The sequence below is a fragment of the Scyliorhinus torazame genome, chromosome 14 (genome assembly GCF_047496885.1).
Source record: "Scyliorhinus torazame isolate Kashiwa2021f chromosome 14, sScyTor2.1, whole genome shotgun sequence".
Classification (NCBI taxonomy): Eukaryota; Metazoa; Chordata; class Chondrichthyes; order Carcharhiniformes; family Scyliorhinidae; genus Scyliorhinus; species Scyliorhinus torazame.
In genome coordinates, this window is record NC_092720.1 from 96,083,957 (window position 1) to 96,101,237 (window position 17,281).

Sequence of the window (17,281 nt, forward strand, 5' to 3'; positions counted from 1 at the left end):
CCTCGCCCGAGGTGTGTGTGTCCCTCCCTCGCCCGAGGTGTGTGTGTCCCTCCCTCGCCCGAGGTGTGTGTGTCCCTCCCTCGCCCGAGGTGTGTGTGTCCCTCCCTCGCCCGAGGTGTGTGTGTCCCTCCCTCGCCCGAGGTGTGTGTGTCCCTCCCTCGCCCGAGGTGTGTGTGTCCCTCCCTCGCCCGAGGTGTGTGTGTCCCTCCCTCGCCCGAGGTGTGTGTGTCCCTCCCTCGCCCGAGGTGTGTGTGTCCCTCCCTCGCCCGAGGTGTGTGTGTCCCTCCCTCGCCCGAGGTGTGTGTGTCCCTCCCTCGCCCGAGGTGTGTGTGTCCCTCCCTCGCCCGAGGTGTGTGTGTCCCTCCCTCGCCCGAGGTGTGTGCGTCCCTCCCTCGCCCGAGGTGTGTGCGTCCCTCCCTCGCCCGAGGTGTGTGCGTCCCTCCCTCGCCCGAGGTGTGTGCGTCCCTCCCTCGCCCGAGGTGTGTGCGTCCCTCCCTCGCCCGAGGTGTGTGCGTCCCTCCCTCGCCCGAGGTGTGTGCGTCCCTCCCTCGCCCGAGGTGTGTGCGTCCCTCCCTCGCCCGAGGTGTGTGCGTCCCTCCCTCGCCCGAGGTGTGTGCGTCCCTCCCTCGCCCGAGGTGTGTGCGTCCCTCCCTCGCCCGAGGTGTGTGCGTCCCTCCCTCGCCCGAGGTGTGTGCGTCCCTCCCTCGCCCGAGGTGTGTGCGTCCCTCCCTCGCCCGAGGTGTGTGCGTCCCTCCCTCGCCCGAGGTGTGTGCGTCCCTCCCTCGCCCGAGGTGTGTGCGTCCCTCCCTCGCCCGAGGTGTGTGCGTCCCTCCCTCGCCCGAGGTGTGTGCGTCCCTCCCTCGCCCGAGGTGTGTGCGTCCCTCCCTCGCCCGAGGTGTGTGCGTCCCTCCCTCGCCCGAGGTGTGTGCGTCCCTCCCTCGCCCGAGGTGTGTGCGTCCCTCCCTCGCCCGAGGTGTGTGCGTCCCTCCCTCGCCCGAGGTGTGTGCGTCCCTCCCTCGCCCGAGGTGTGTGCGTCCCTCCCTCGCCCGAGGTGTGTGCGTCCCTCCCTCGCCCGAGGTGTGTGCGTCCCTCCCTCGCCCGAGGTGTGTGCGTCCCTCCCTCGCCCGAGGTGTGTGCGTCCCTCCCTCGCCCGAGGTGTGTGCGTCCCTCCCTCGCCCGAGGTGTGTGCGTCCCTCCCTCGCCCGAGGTGTGTGCGTCCCTCCCTCGCCCGAGGTGTGTGCGTCCCTCCCTCGCCCGAGGTGTGTGCGTCCCTCCCTCGCCCGAGGTGTGTGCGTCCCTCCCTCGCCCGAGGTGTGTGCGTCCCTCCCTCGCCCGAGGTGTGTGCGTCCCTCCCTCGCCCGAGGTGTGTGCGTCCCTCCCTCGCCCGAGGTGTGTGCGTCCCTCCCTCGCCCGAGGTGTGTGCGTCCCTCCCTCGCCCGAGGTGTGTGCGTCCCTCCCTCGCCCGAGGTGTGTGCGTCCCTCCCTCGCCCGAGGTGTGTGCGTCCCTCCCTCGCCCGAGGTGTGTGCGTCCCTCCCTCGCCCGAGGTGTGTGCGTCCCTCCCTCGCCCGAGGTGTGTGCGTCCCTCCCTCGCCCGAGGTGTGTGCGTCCCTCCCTCGCCCGAGGTGTGTGCGTCCCTCCCTCGCCCGAGGTGTGTGCGTCCCTCCCTCGCCCGAGGTGTGTGCGTCCCTCCCTCGCCCGAGGTGTGTGCGTCCCTCCCTCGCCCGAGGTGTGTGCGTCCCTCCCTCGCCCGAGGTGTGTGCGTCCCTCCCTCGCCCGAGGTGTGTGCGTCCCTCCCTCGCCCGAGGTGTGTGCGTCCCTCCCTCGCCCGAGGTGTGTGCGTCCCTCCCTCGCCCGAGGTGTGTGCGTCCCTCCCTCGCCCGAGGTGTGTGCGTCCCTCCCTCGCCCGAGGTGTGTGCGTCCCTCCCTCGCCCGAGGTGTGTGCGTCCCTCCCTCGCCCGAGGTGTGTGCGTCCCTCCCTCGCCCGAGGTGTGTGCGTCCCTCCCTCGCCCGAGGTGTGTGCGTCCCTCCCTCGCCCGAGGTGTGTGCGTCCCTCCCCGCCCGAGGTGTGTGCGTCCCTCCCCATCCCCCCTTCGCCCGAGGTGTTCGTCTCCCCCCCCCCCCCTTCCTTGCTCGAAGTATCCCCTAACTCTCCCGGGGTGTCGTTCTCTCTTTCTTCCCCCCCCCCCCCCACCCACTCGCCCTTGGTGTCGTATCCCCCCCCCCCCCCAAAGGCCAGGACCGGGGACCGAGGTCTCGTTCCTCCCCCACCTTGCCCGGGGTGTCGATTCCCCCCAAACGCCCGCGTTGTCGTATTCCCCCCCCCACTCGCCCGGTGTGTTGTTCTCCCCCCCCCTTACTCGCCCAGGGTGTCGTATTTCCCCCCCCCCCCCCGGCCCGGGGTGTAGTTTCCCACCCCCTTGCCCAGGGTGTCGTTCCCCCTCACCTGGCCCGGGGTGTCGTTTCCCCCCCACCTGGCCCGGGGTGTCGTTTCCCCCCCCCCACCTGGCCCGGGGGTGTCGTTTCCCCCCCCCCACCCTGGCCCGGGGTGTCGTTTCCCTCCCCCCACCTGGCCCGGGGTGTCGTTTCCCCTCCCACCTGGCCCGGGGTGTCGTTTTCCCCCCCCACCTGGCCCGGGGTGTCGTTTCCCCCCCACCTGGCCCGGGTGTCGTTTCCCCCCCCACCTGGCCCGGGGTGTCGTTTTCCCCCCCACCTCGCCCGGGGTGTCGTTTTCCCCCCCACCTCGCCCGGCGTGTCGTCGTCCCCACCCTCGCCCGGCGTGTCGACGTCCCCACCTCGCCCGGCCTGTCGTCGTCCCCACCTCGCCCGGCGTGTCGTTTCCTCCCCACCTCGCCCGGGGTGTCGTCCGCCCCCCACCTCCCCCCCCCCCCCCCCCCCCCCCCCCCCCCACCATCTCACCCGGGGTGTCCCCCCCCCCACCTGCCCCGGGGTGTCGTCTCGCCCCACCTGGGGCCCGGGGTGTCGTCCCCCCCACCTGGCCCGGGGTGTCGTCCCTCTCCCACCTGGCCCGGGGTGTCGTTTTCCCCCCCCCCCACCTGGCCCGGGGTGTCGTTCCCCCCCCCACCTGGCCCGGGTGTCGTTCCCCCCCCCACCTGGCCCGGGTGTCGTTCCCCCCCCCCCACCTGGCCCGGGGTGTCGTTCCCCCCCACCTGGCCCGGGGAGTCGTTCCCCCCCCCCCCACCTGGCCCGGGGTGTCGTTCCCCCCCCCCACCTGGCCCGGGGTGTCGCTCCCCCCCCCCCACCTGGCCCGGGGTGTCGCTCCCCCCCCCCACGACCTGGCCCGGGGGTGTCGTTCCCCCCCCCACCTGGCCCGGGGTGTCGTTCCCCCCCCCCCCACCTGGCCCGGGGTGACGTTCCCCCCCCCCACCTGGCCCGGGGTGTCGTTCCCCCCCACCTGGCCCGGGGTGTCGTTCCCCCCCACTGGCCCGGGGTGTCGTCCCCCCCCCCCCCCCCCACTGGCCCGGGGTGTCGGTCCCCCCCCCCCCCCCCCCAACCTGGCCCGGGGTGTCGTCCGTCCCCCCCCCCCCCCCCACCTGGCCCGGGGTGTCGTCGTTCCCCCCCCCCCCCACCTGGCCCAGGGTTCGTTCCCCCCCCCCACCTGGCCCGGGGTGTCGTTCTCTTCCCCCCCCCCCCCCCACCTGGCCCGGGTGTCGTTTCCCCCCCCCCCCCACCTGGCCCGGGGTGTCGTTCCCTCCCCCCCCCCCACCTGGCCCGGGTGTCGTTTCCCCCCCCCCACCCTGGCCCGGGATGTCGTTCCCCCCCACCTGGCCCGGGGTGTCGTACCCCCCACCTGGCCCGGGGTGTCCGCTCCCCCCCCCCCCCACCTGGCCCGGGGTGTCGCTCCCCCCCCCCCACCTGGCCCGGGGTGTCGCTCCCCCCCCCCCCACCTGGCCCGGGGTGGTCGGTTCCCCCCACCTGGCCCGGGGTGTCGTTCCCCCCCACCTGGCCCGGGGTGTCGTTCCCCCCACCTGGCCCGGGGTGTCGTTCCCCCCCCCACCTGGCCCGGGGTGTCGTTCCCCCCCACCTGGCCCGGGGTGTCGTTCCCCCCCCACCTGCCCGGGGTGTCGTTCCCCCCCACCTGGCCCGGGTGTTCCCCCCCCCCCCCCCCCCCCCCCCACCTGGCCCGGGGTGTCGTCGTCCCCACCTCGCCCGGCCTGTCGTCGGTCCCCACCTCGCCCGGCCTGTCGTCGTCCCCACCTCGCCCGGCCTGTCGTTTCCTCCCCACCCGCCCGACTGTCGTTCCTCCCCACCTCGCCCGGCGTGTCGTTTCCTCCCCACCTCGCCCGGCGTGTCGTTTCCTCCCCACCTCGCCCGCGTGTCGTTTCCTCCCCACCTCGCCCGGCGTGTCGTTTCCTCCCCACCTCGCCCGGCGTGTCGTTTCCTCCCCACCTCGCCCGGCGTGTCGTTTCCTCCCCACCTCGCCCGGCGTGTCGTTTCCTCCCCACCTCGCCCGGCGTGTCCGTTTCCTCCCCACCTCGCCCGGCGTGTCGTTTCCTCCCCACCTCGCCCCGGCGTGTCGTTTCCTCCCCACCTTCGCCCGGCGTGTCGTTTCCTCCCCACCTCGCCCGGCGTGTCGTTTCCTCCCCACCTCGCCCGGCGTGTCGTTTCCTCCCCACCTCGCCCGGCGTGTCGTTTCCTCCCCACCTCGCCCGGCGTGTCGTTCCCCCCCCACCTGGCCCGGGGAGTCGTTCCCCCCCCCCCACCTGGCCCGGGGTGTCGCTCCCCCCCCCACCTGCCCGGGGTGTCGCTCCCCCCCCCCACCTGGCCCGGGGTGTCGTTCCCCCCCACCTGGCCCGGTGTGTCGTTCCCCCCCCCCCCCACCTGGCCCGGGGTGTCGTTCCCCCCCCCCCACCTGGGCCCGGGGTGTCGTTCCCCCCCACCTGGCCCGGGGTGTCGTTCCCCCCCACCTGGCCCGGGGTGTCGTTCCCCCCCACCTGGCCCCGGGGTGTCGTTCCCCCCCACCTGGCCCGGGGTGTCGTCCCCCCCCCCCCCCCCCACCTGGCCCGGGGTGTCGTCCCCCCCCCCCCCCCAACCTGGCCCGGGGTGTCGTCCGTCCCCCCCCCGTCCCCCCCCACCTTGGCCCGGGGTGTCGTCGTTCCCCCCCCCCCCACCTGGCCCAGGGTGTCGTTCCCCCCCCCCACCTGGCCCGGGGTGTCGTTCTCTTCCCCCCCCCCCCCCCCCACCTGGCCCGGGTGTCGTTTCCCCCCCCCCCCCACCTGGCCCGGGTGTCGTTCCCCCCCCCCCCCCCCCACCTGGCCCGGGGTGTCGTTTCCCCCCCCCCACCTGGCCCGGGATGTCGTTCCCCCCCACCTGGCCCGGGGTGTCGTACCCCCCACCTGGCCCGGGGTGTCGCTCCCCCCCCCCCCCCACCTGGCCCGGGGTGTCGCTCCCCCCCCCCCACCTGGCCGGGGTGTCGCTCCCCCCCCCCCACCTGGCCCGGGGTGTCGTCCCTCCCACCTGGCCCGGGGTGTCGTTCCCCCCCACCTGGCCCGGGGTGTCGTTCCCCCCCACCTGGCCCGGGGTGTCGTTCCCCCCCCACCTGGCCCGGGGGTGTCGTTCCCCCCCACCTGGCCCGGGGTGTCGTCCCCCCCCACCTGGCCCGGGTGTCGTTCCCCCCACCTGGCCCGGGTGTTCCCCCCCCCCCCCCCCCCCCCCCCCCCACCTGGCCCGGGGTGTCGTCGTCCCCACCTCGCCCGGCCTGTCGTCGTCCCCACCTCGCCCGGCCTGTCGTCGTCCCCCACCTCGCCCGGCCTGTCGTTCCTCCCCACCTCGCCCGACCTGTCGTTTCCTCCCCCACCTCGCCCGACCTGTCGTTTCCCTCCCCACCTCGCCCGGCGTGTCGTTTCCCTCCCCACCTCGCCCGGCGTGTCGTTTCCTCCCCACCTCGCCCGGCGTGTCGTTTCCTCCCCACCTCGCCCGGCGTGTCGTTCCTCCCCACCTCGCCCGGCGTGTCGTTTCCTCCCCACCTCGCCCGGCGTGTCGTTTCCTCCCCACCTCGCCCGGCGTGTCGTTTCCTCCCCACCTCGCCCGGCGTGTCGTTTCCTCCCCACCTCGCCCGGCGTGTCGTTTCCTCCCCACCTCGCCCGGCGTGTCGTTTCCTCCCACCTCGGCCCCGGCGTGTCGTTTCCTCCCCACCTCGCCCGGCGTGTCGTTTCCTCCCCACCTCGCCCGGCGTGTCGTTTCCTCCCCACCTCGCCCGGCGTGTCGTTTCCTCCCCACCTCGCCCGGCGTGTCGTTTCCTCCCCACCTCGCCCGGCGTGTCGTTTCCTCCCCACCTCGCCCGGCGTGTCGTTTCCTCCCCACCTCGCCCGGCGTGTCGTTTCCTCCCCACCTCGCCCGGCGTGTCGTTTCCTCCCCACCTCGCCCGGCGTGTCGTTTCCTCCCCACCTCGCCCGGCGTGTCGTTTCCTCCCCACCTCGCCCGGCGTGTCGTTTCCTCCCCACCTCGCCCGGCGTGTCGTTTCCTCCCCACCTCGCCCGGCGTGTCATCCACCCCCCACCTCGCCCGGGGTGCCCCCCCCCCCCCCCACCCCACCATCTCTCCGGGGTGTTGTGTCCCCCACCTCGCCCGGGATGTCGTCTCCTCCCCCCACTTGGCCCGGGGTGTCGTCCGTCCCCCCACCTCGCCCGGGGTGTCGTGCACCACCCCCTCCCACCTCGCCCGGGGTGTCGTTCTCCCCCGCACCTCGCCCGGGGTGTCGTCGCCGTCCCCCCACCTTGCCCGGGGTGTCGTCGTTCCCCCCCCCCCCCCCCCCCAAAACCTCTCCCGGTGTGCCGTCGTCTTCCCCCTCACCCCCCCCCCCCACCTTCCCCAGGGTGTCGTCATTTCCCCCCCACGCCCGGGGTGTCGTCGTTTCCCCCCCCCCCCCCCCCACACACCTCGCCCGGGGTGTCGATTTTCCCCCCCCCTCCCACCTCGCCCGGGGTGTCGATTTCCCCCCCCCCTCCCACCTCGCCCGGTGTGTCGTCGTTTCCCCCCCACCTCGCCCGGGGTATCATCGTTCGCCCCCCCCCCACCTCGCCCGGGGTGTCCCACCTCGCCCGGGGTATCATCGTTCGCCCCCCCCCCACCTCGCCCGGGGTGTCGTCGTTCCCCCCCCCCACCTCGCCCGGGGTGTCGCTCCCCCCTCCCCACCTCGCCCGGGGTGTCTCTCCCCCCCTCACCCGGGGTGTCTCTCTCTTTCGCCCCCACCCACCCGGGGTGTCGTCCCCCCCCCCCCCCCTCCCAGGGTGTGTCTCTTCTCCCCCGCCCCCTCCCCCCCCCTCCCCACCGCCCTTGTGTCTCTCCCCCCCCCCCCCGCCGCCCGGGGTGTCTCTCTCTCTCTCTGCCGCTCTGTCTCTCTCTCTGCTGCTCTCTCTCTCTGTCGCTCTCTCTCTCTGTCTCTCTCTGCCGCTCTGTCTCTCTCTCTCTCTCTCTCTCTCTCTCTGCCGCTCTATCACTGTCTCTGTCTCTCTCTCTCTCTCTCTCTGCCGCTCTCTCTCTCTCTTTTTCTGCCGTTATGTCTCTCTCTCTCTCTCCCTGCCGCTCTGTCTCTCTCTCTCTCTCTCTCTGCCACTCTGTCTCTGTCTCTCTCTCTCTCTGCCGCTCTGTCTCTCTCTCTCTCTCTCTGCCGCTCTGTCTCTCTCTCTCTCTCTGCCGCTCTGTCTCTCTCTCTCTGCCACGCTCTCTCTCCCTTTCTGTCTACAAACTTGAAGAGCAGCTTCAAGAAGCTGCTCTTGTCTTTGCCTTCACATGTGAACATTTTGCACCTTGCTCCCAGCACCTCATAATCTAGACCCCTGGTCTCCATGGTAACCAAATGACACTGGCTTGTTGTCTGACAGAACTCAGTAGAGATAACATAGTCCTTTTTACTTCATTTTACCTTAATTTAAAGAGAAGGTTTAAACACAATCTTGTAAAACCTCATTTTTGCACCTTGGCAGAATTAAGTTGTAGCTATTAATTATAGCAATGTTGATAGTTTTGAAGATCTAATCATTGTAGTGCAATTTTTGAAGATTAGACTCATACTGAGGAAACAAATTTGGAGATGCAAGAAATTGTCGCCTATGAGGTTTGATGTAGAATCTTTTGAATAACATTTGTCTGACAGGAGTAACATTTTGTTATCAGCAGATCTTTCTTCAAAAGAGAAATTTGAGATGGGATATGATAGTATTTAAATTATGAAAGATTTCGGAGTATGACCTTTACGATCTTTAGACAACTAAAAAGGAAAATACAAGCGAACATTTTTCGAAGTGGGTGGTAAATATATGAAACAATTACCAGCATGGCTGATGGAACAAGAAACCATGATGTGTTTCAAGAAGGAAGTTGGAGGATCAGAACTATTAGAAATGAAGCAAGGGAATCCTGCTGAAGTAGATTATGTGGATTGAAGAATTTATTCTCCTGCCTGAAACTGGGTAGATCAAAGAATTGTGATTGGATAATTTAGTGATTTACATTTTATTTGAATAGATATGCATATTCTAAAATCAATGATGGTCTGGCATTAATGCTTACATCCCTTTGTTGCCTGACCTCATCTTTCGCTGTAACCTCCGCCAACTCCTTGAACTTTATGCTCCACTCCACTGCTGTGGAACTTTTATGCATTTGCTTCCTTTGCTTGACAGTTGGCAACTTTTCCTTCCGTTGCTTGGGCAATGCATTCTGGAATCACTTCCTGAGGCCTACTACCTTAACCAAGTTATTTCAAGACAAATCTGTATTGCTGCATGGAATTTGCTGTAAAACCTCAGACAGATAAGCAATAAAATAGAACAATGAAGACCTTCATGCAAAGAAGAGATTGAAGTTTGAGGAAGCAGGACACCAGACCTAATTCACCTAAGGACTGAGTGTTACCAAGAAATGTATTGCCCGCTTTCACTGGAGTAAGGAAGGGAATTTTGGTGTAAATGGCTTTCTGCGATGGCACAGTGGTTAGCACTGCTGCCTCACGGCACTGAGGACCCGGGGTCACTGTCCGTGTGGAGTATGAACATTCTCCCCATGTCTGCGTGGGTCTCACCCCCACAACCCAAAGATGTGCAGGCTAGGTGGATTGGGCACACTAAATTGCCTCTGAATTGGGAAAAAAATTGGGTACTCTAAATTTATTTTTAAAAATGGCTTTCGAAGAACCCCTTGAATATACTGCATTTGTTCTGTAAGAAGTGCGCTGTCCTTTAATAACAAGAATTTATTGTAAATTATGTTATCTCAATTTGGAACCTGAAACTATTTCCTGGTATATATTTCCACCGTCTCAAAAACAGTTTGCAGAGAAGTTGCCATGGCCAGTGGCGGTTTAGGAGTTTTTAGAATTTAAGTGTTAAGGAAGTTTTATAGGAGCAAATATTAGAGTCTGTACCTTCTGTCGATTTTGTGGCTTGAAGCCAGACTCATTGAACAGGGGAATACATTATGTAAACACTGTTCTGTTGCATCAGAGCCAGCAAATTAGCAATTGTATCAATATAATCTATACATTGACGTACAATTGACTTTGGGGGAGGCTTAGTGTGCTCATTAGTTACACTGTAACGTTTGAAGTTTATTACTATTTTTTGCAGTTTTAATAGAATGGCTGGTACTCTTATTGTGAATACATTGCCAAATTACTTTTGTTGATAAAAAGTGTAAGTTTGACATAAGTTGAGAAGTTTATTTTTAAGAAGTGTTTACTTTTTGCAATATTTACTCAACAATGAAGCATTGCAAATTTATCCCCCTCTTTTTTATTGAAGAGGAGTTAAGAGGTTTTGTTAAAATGTTATATTCTGTCACCTACAAACAAGGAAGATGCATTTTTCAATCCAGGTGGAACGTTCCTGTCCTAGTTATGGTATCCTTTTGCAGCGTTGACCAGAAACTTTTATTATGTATGCTAATTGTTAAGTGCAAAACTGTGCAGTTCTACGACAATCTCTCGGTTGTGATTCTCACTTGGGTACCTTTCATAAAATATTATATGAACTCTTCATTGGTATCATAAATACTTGCTGACATGGTATTGTTTATCATAGCTGTTGCTCCACTTTGTGCAATCTGCCTTTGTAAGTAAAAAGTACCAGTTCAGAAACTGACAATATTTGTTATCTTATATTTATTTCTCCAGTTGCTGTTTGCAATATTTAATAGTCAAGCTAACAGACTTGGCTAGTGTGACACAAATGCCGCAGTAGCCATTACTGGCAGAGATTGACTTGAACAATAGTGATTTGAGTATACAGTAACAGTTCTTTTTTGCTAGCTTATGGAGCAGAAAACCATTTGAAGAACGAATTGATCAGATTGACTTTTATTCCATTTAAAAGATTGTAGATAGTGTTGCACCTGATGAGTTTGAGTTTGTTCTTGATGCAGACCAAGTGGTCACTTGATGACACAGCTACTTAAAAGGCCACATGTCAGAAGCGCTTCAGTACTCCCTGGAGCATTGACAGAGTGGAGGCATATAAGAGCTGCACAGAGTACTGAATAAACTATTGTTTTGTGAGTCCTTGGTCGCCAGTCATTGGAGCTCATCACTTCGGCATGGTGTCAGGGAGTTGGCAGTATGGCACAAGGACTTTGTCGTATCAACCAGTTGCAAGGTAAACAGCTGGAGCTCAGTCAGAGCAACCAAGTGATTGAGCCACCAACAACACTACTGTGCGAGTGTCAACACCGTCACAGCGAAGGGAGAGATCTTCAGCACCCTGAAGATTGTTTGCAGCAATGCAAAACTAAAGGTAAAGATTGACACTGGAGCAAAGTGCAACGTATTGTCCAAGCAAACACCCAAATGCAGCACCAGACCCCATGTGGCCTTTGACAGACCAACCATCCGCATGGAACAGTTTGTGCTCCGAGAAGAGTGTCATCAATCATGAAGCAGAAAGTAGTCAAGGAGCTACATTGGATGATGATACTGGGTGACATAGTTCCCATAGAAATTGGATGGCTGCAGTTAAGAAAAATGGCCCGGCAGGATTTGCATTTACCCAGTTTACTTAAACAAGGCACTGCTCCGACCGTATCACCGTATGAAGATGGCTGAACAGGTAACAGCTGAAATGCCTAATGCCAAGGTCTTTAGCATCTTGGATGCGCAATGCAGGTAAACCCCTTTAGATGAAGAATCCTCAAAACTTATAACATTCGTGCCTGTGATACTGTTTTCTTTGAATGCCCTGTGGGATCTCCACTGGCAGAAAAGTCTTCCAGCAGTCCCACAGAGGAAGGAACATTCCAGAATGGTCAGCACCAATCAGCATCGAAGATCAACTAAGGCCCGGCAATGGTAAAACAGCTCATTGACCACCAATCAAGTCCATCAAGAGGTGTCATCACTGATGTCAGACCAAACAACACATCCTGTTTTTTCAAAAATTAAAGATGAGGTCCAACTTAAAGGCATAGGCCCCATTAATTGTCCAGGTACAAAAATTGAAATAGAATAACAGAAATTAAAAGGAAAAACAAGGGACAGACTGGGATTAACAGTAGGATCCTTACATTGTGGTCATCTGAGACTATGGAGACTTTACTTTTACTCTGAACAGTAGACACCTACCAACATGGGCTTGCATGGTCTGCATCCAGAATGGCTTTTGCATCAAGGGCCCTCACTGACACGGAGACTCATTATGCCCAGATCAAAAAGGAATTCCTTGCTCTAGTCTTCACTTGTCAGAAATGTAATAACTTCATATATGGTTGCCCTGCAAGTGTTGAAACAGGACGAGTGAGCATTTTGTGGTTAGCCCTCTGGTAGAGTTGGGTTGGGGGGGTTCCACTCTGTCTGGCCAGGACTAGATTCTGGTATCTGGGGATTGGACGTGGCTCCGTAAATTAAATTACACCAGCCTGGCGCTCGGGGTCAGGGCGGATTTACCGAGGTGGGGACAGCCTTCTTTGTCATTGGCAGGCCATGTATAATCCATTAAGATGAACATCTTGCCGCAATTCTTGTTTTTATTTTAATGCCTCCCAGTGGATCTGCGGAGGTCATTTTTTTGGGAGTTGGAGCGGCGCATAACGGGCTTTGATGGGCGGGAGGACTCTAATTCGGAGGGGGTTCTGACAGAAGGAAAGGTGGGGGGGGTGGGGAGGGAGGGCGGTTGGTGCTGTCAAATTTGTTGTTTTATTATTGAGCGGCCAATGTGGAGAAGGTGTTGGGGTACTGTGACGCACAGGAGACTACCTGAGTGCGGCTGGAGTTGCAGTCACACAGAGGGTCCAGCTTGGAGGCGCTGGCAATGGCGTGTCTGAACATAATACATACAGTGCAGAAGGAGGCCAGTCGGCCCATTGAGTCTGCACCGACCCACTTAAGCCCTCACTTCCACCCTATCCCCGTAACCCAATAACCCCTCCTAACCTTTTTTGGTCACTAAGGGCAATTTATCATGGCTAATCCACCTAACCTGCAGGTCTTTGGACTGTGGGAGGAAACCGGAGCACCCGGAGGAAATCCACACAGACATGGGAGAACGCACAGACAGTGACCCAGCAGGGAAACAAACCTGGGGCCCTGACGCTGTGAAGCCACAGTGCTAATCACTTGTGCTACTGTGCTGTTCGCATCGACAAAATATTCTTCGTCCACTTTGAAGATATGGCGGCAACTCCGTCAGCATTTTAAGCTGAGGGCAGTGTCAAGATGGACTCCTATCTGCAGGAATCATTTATGTGAGCCGGCAAGATTAGATGCCATGTTGGGGGGGTGGGGGGAAGGGGGTGGTAGGAAGGGGTTGGATTGGTTTACCACCTTGGAGCTGAGGAAGAAAGCAAGACTGGTGGGGGAAGATGTGTGTAGGTACTTCTAGGTACAGGATTTTGTTTGTAGGACATTTCTGGTTGTGTCACTGTCTAGTTTATTGGAGAGAATTCTTTCCTGCGCAGGATCGGAGAGGCAGCACGTCCGGGATTTTGGACGGATCTTCGGGGAGGAGCAGGTCCCAATAGCAGAGGGTTGTTAAGAAGGCGTATGGTGGGGCGGCGCAGTGGTTTCTATCCCGGGTCTGGGTCACTATCCGTGTGAAGTTTGCACATTCTCCCCGTGTTTGCGTGGATTTCGCCCCCACAACCCACAGATGTGCAGGATAAGTGGATTGGCCATGCTAAATTGCCCCATAATTGGAAAAAAATAATTGGGTACTCTAAATTTATATTTAAAAAAAAAAAGAAGGCTTATGGTGTGTTGGCTTTCATTAACAGGGGGATTGAGTTTAAGAGCCGTGAGGTTTTGCTGCAGCTTTATAAAACCCTGGTTAGACCACACTTGGAATATTGTATCCAGTTCTGGTTGCCTCATTATAGGAAGGATGTGGATGCTTTGGAGAGGGTGCAGAGGAGATTTACCAGGATGCTGCCTGGACTGGAGGGTATGTCTTATGAAGAAAGGTTGAGGGAGCTAGGGCTTTTCTCACTGGAGCGAATAAGGAAGAGAGGTGACTTGATAGAGGTGTATAAGGTGATAAGAGGCATGGATAGAGTGGATAGTCAGGGCAAAAATGGCTGTCACAAGGGGACTTAATTTTAAGGTGATTGGAGGAAGGTATAGGAGAGATGTCAGAGAGGTAGGTTCTTTACACAGAGAGTGGTGGGTGCATGGAATGCACTCCCAGCGGAGGTGGTGGAGTCAGAGTCATTAGGGATATTTAAGCAACTCTTGGACAGGCACATGGACAGCAGTAAATTGAAGGGGTGTAGGTTAGGTTGATCTGAGATTAGGATAAATGGCCGGCACAACATCTTGGGCCGTAGAGCCTGTACTGTTCTGTATTGTTCTTTGTCTAAGGCCAGGAGGGAGGAGGAGCTGGGACCAATATTGGAGGAAGAGGTGTGAAGAGAGTCCCTCTTCAGGGTGAATGCTATGTCATCCTGTGTGAGGTTGAGTTTGATTCGATTAAAGGTAATGTTCAGGGCGCACTCACCAAGGCCAGAATGAGTCGATTTTTTTGTGGGGACTCAGGATAGGTGTGAGCAGTGTTCGAGTAGTCCATGAATCATACACACATGTTCTGAATCTGTCCCAAATTGGTGGGTTTTTGGGTGTCTCTTTTTGGAACCACATCGGCAATCCTAAATGTTGGTTTAGAGCCCTTTCCGTTGATGGCTATAATTGGGGTCCTGGTTTCGCCGGAGCTGAGGAAGTGCGCAGGGGCAGATGCTTCAGCATGCCTTATTCACTACATACCAGGCAGATCATGGGAAAGACATAAGATATAGACACCGTGACATAGAGGTGCTTTCCTCTCATAGAATCCAGGAACTCAAAATGCCCTGCAGGTCGACATCACATGCAGACAACTTCAGGACATCATGAGAGGCTAGCCTGAGTCCTCGCGAGCTTCCCCACAAGCTCTGCAAATTCTTCACTCTCAGAGATGAACTAATCACACAGGTCGGACTGATATACATGGTCAGCAATTCATCATCCCTAACTCTCTTCAGTGATAGTGCACCCAGGGCTGGAAGCAATTTGATACAGGGCAAAGGAATCACCATACTGGTCTTCCATGTATGCTGCTATGGAGAGGGAAATACCACATGTGTACCATGCAGTGCACTCAAGTCGCATCAAGCCCAAGAGCCACTGCACCTACATGAGGTCCAGAGCTCCCATGGTCACTTACAATGGCTAACATTTTTGAATGGAATGTTAAACCGCCTTTGGCTTTAGTTGACTTGTATTCCCAATGGTTTGAAATTGACTACCTGCCAGACAAACACAGTCATAATCAAGGTCAAGAGACACTTCGCCCCACACTGCATCCCTCGGAGGATAATGACTGACCATGCTCACCAGTTTGTGTCTCCAGTGAGTTTAGGAACTTTGCCCACACATGGGACATAGAGCGCATCACAAGCAGCCTGCTACACCCACAGTTCAATGGTTTGGCAGAACGGTTCGTATGCTCAGCCAAGCATCTGCTAGAAAAATGTGTCCGTGATCATGCAGATTACTATGCTGCACTCAGTCTCCGAAACATGCATCTTCGTCAGTACAGCAACTGTTCTCCAGGTGCACCAGGACTATAATTCTTACTGCCAAGGCTCTCTTGCAATATCAATATCACAGATCAATATCTAAACCAATATGAGACTGATGCCATCATGGAATGCTGATTTAGGACTGACACGATCGTAATGCCCACATATCGGCCCTCTCTCTTGGGCAATCCCTTAGGTTTGAGCATGCCTCGCCTCCACTCCAGGGAGGTGGGTTCTGCGTGGCAGAATGGTCCAATCCTGGATCCGCAGACTGCCACAGGTTTGGCAGGTGGTGGTTGATGAGGTAGGTGGGTGGGGTGCTCTGGATTCTGCACTTGCTGTTGTTTACCCTTGGCCTCCGCATGCTCCACCATGTGGCGCTCAATGTGATTGGCATCTCCCCAGTTGTTGCTGTTTCAGTTTGTGCCTTCTAAGTGGTGTTGCCATTATCTAGGAGGCTTTCACACCCTGGTCAACAGGCACCTGGTCAAATGGTCACCTGGTCAAATGATCAGGATCCAGACCCTAAATGGTCACGACATATTAGCAGTGGTACACAGTCATGCTCTGCAGCCAAACCGTTGCATTGTAGCCTCCGACGCTGCCTACTATGTATGAAACCGGCATCACTACAGGTATCTGAGTCAGCACCAACAAATATCACAGTATCCCAGCCATCCTACCTACAATAAAGGCCCCCTACACCAGTAGAAATGGAGGCTGCTTGGAGGCCTATGCAGCAAGTACCGCACCCACTGGGCATACTGCAGATAATCCAACTCGAGAGCATTTCCAGCACAGCCAACTGGCTCAGAGTGTATGATTAAACCAAACACAAGATTCCAGGACGAGCAATGAACTAATCTACAACTGACCTTCGTCTTTTAAACAGCAAAAAAATGGTGGCGCGTGCACAATGCAGCAACTTAATCTATGTTTCACTCTATGTAAATAGTTATGTGTTGTTAGCTTATCTGATCTGTATGTTATAACATGATTTGCACATAGTTACTGTTCGCGTGTATTGTATCTCACTACCACCAGTTGTCCCAACTTAACCGGGGAAGATGTAGCCCGAGTGGTAATGTGATGACGTGGTTACTTAAAGGGTCACATGTCGGAAGTGTGGTAGTTCTTCCTGGAGTGTGGGCAGAGTGGAAACATGTAAAAGTTTTTCAGATTACGTGAACTATTGTTGTTATAAGTCCTTGGCCATTGGAACCCAGTACTTTTTCACTTGAAATGCCTGTTTTTAACCTAATTTTCTCCTGGCCAATTGTAAATGTCAATAAAGTATTACTTTTTCTGGTATAATCCATTCAATTTAGGTGTTGCTTTTTTTAAAAAGAGAACCTTCTGGATACTTCCTAAAATAGTATCCATAAATAAACTGTTTTTCAATTTTCTTTGTTTTCCCAGAGGTGCAATTCGGAATGCCTGCCAGATGCTAATGATCCTTGGTCTAGAAGGCAGATCAGTGTATGAGGAAGATTTTGAGGCCCCGTTTTTAGAAATGTCGGCTGAATTCTTCCAGGTATCTGTTAAATGCTTTTAATGGTAATTTTGTTTTAATAAGGTGATGTGCCATTTTTAAATCTTTGCTGTTAATTTCATTGTGTAAAGCAATTCTTTTTCAGGCTTATTAATTAGTATAATGGTCAAATATTTATTTTTACGTAGATGGAAAGCCAGAAGTTCTTAGCAGAGAATAGTGCATCTGTGTACATTAAGAAAGTGGAGGCACGGATTAATGAAGAAATTGAACGAGTTATGCACTGTCTTGATAAATCCACAGAAGAACCAATTGTGAAGGTGGTGGAGAGAGAACTAATTTCTAAACACATGAAGACTATTGTAGAAATGGAAAACTCTGGCTTAGTCCATATGTTAAAAAATGGAAAGACAGAAGGTAAATTCTAAGGATAATTTTTTTTCCTGAAGATGACATCTACTGTTAATTGTGTACAAGTTTCATTTTTGGGGATATAAATATTTTCTGAAATTACGTTTATATTTTATGATCCAGTAGGTGGTAAGTGCTATACAAGCCAAATCACAAGACAGGAAACTTGATAAGTGAACACAGCTGTTTTCTATTTATATATAACGAGAGGTCAGGAGTACTGAAGGCAGGAACCACAAAATTTAGTAACACTTTTGGAGATTTTAAATATTAAAATTAAAACATTTATTAGAAGAAAAGAAACTTAAACACACAAGATTACATTTACACAGTTAAAATTAGTCTTACAGAAGAATTCCCCAAAGGATTTTTACTTGGTTAAA

At 56.9% G+C, this 17,281-nt stretch overlaps 1 protein-coding gene across 1 annotated transcript in view; it reads left to right on the top strand.

Annotated features, from left to right (window-relative positions):
- The window catches only part of cul3b (cullin 3b), a 123,474-nt gene that overhangs the window by 58,248 nt on the left and 47,945 nt on the right, over positions 1–17,281 (top strand). Inside the window, exons 5-6 of the mRNA XM_072474517.1 lie at positions 16,415–16,529; positions 16,676–16,904. Of these exons, the coding sequence (XP_072330618.1) occupies positions 16,415–16,529; positions 16,676–16,904 (344 nt within the window). The remainder of the gene's footprint in view (positions 1–16,414; positions 16,530–16,675; positions 16,905–17,281) is intronic.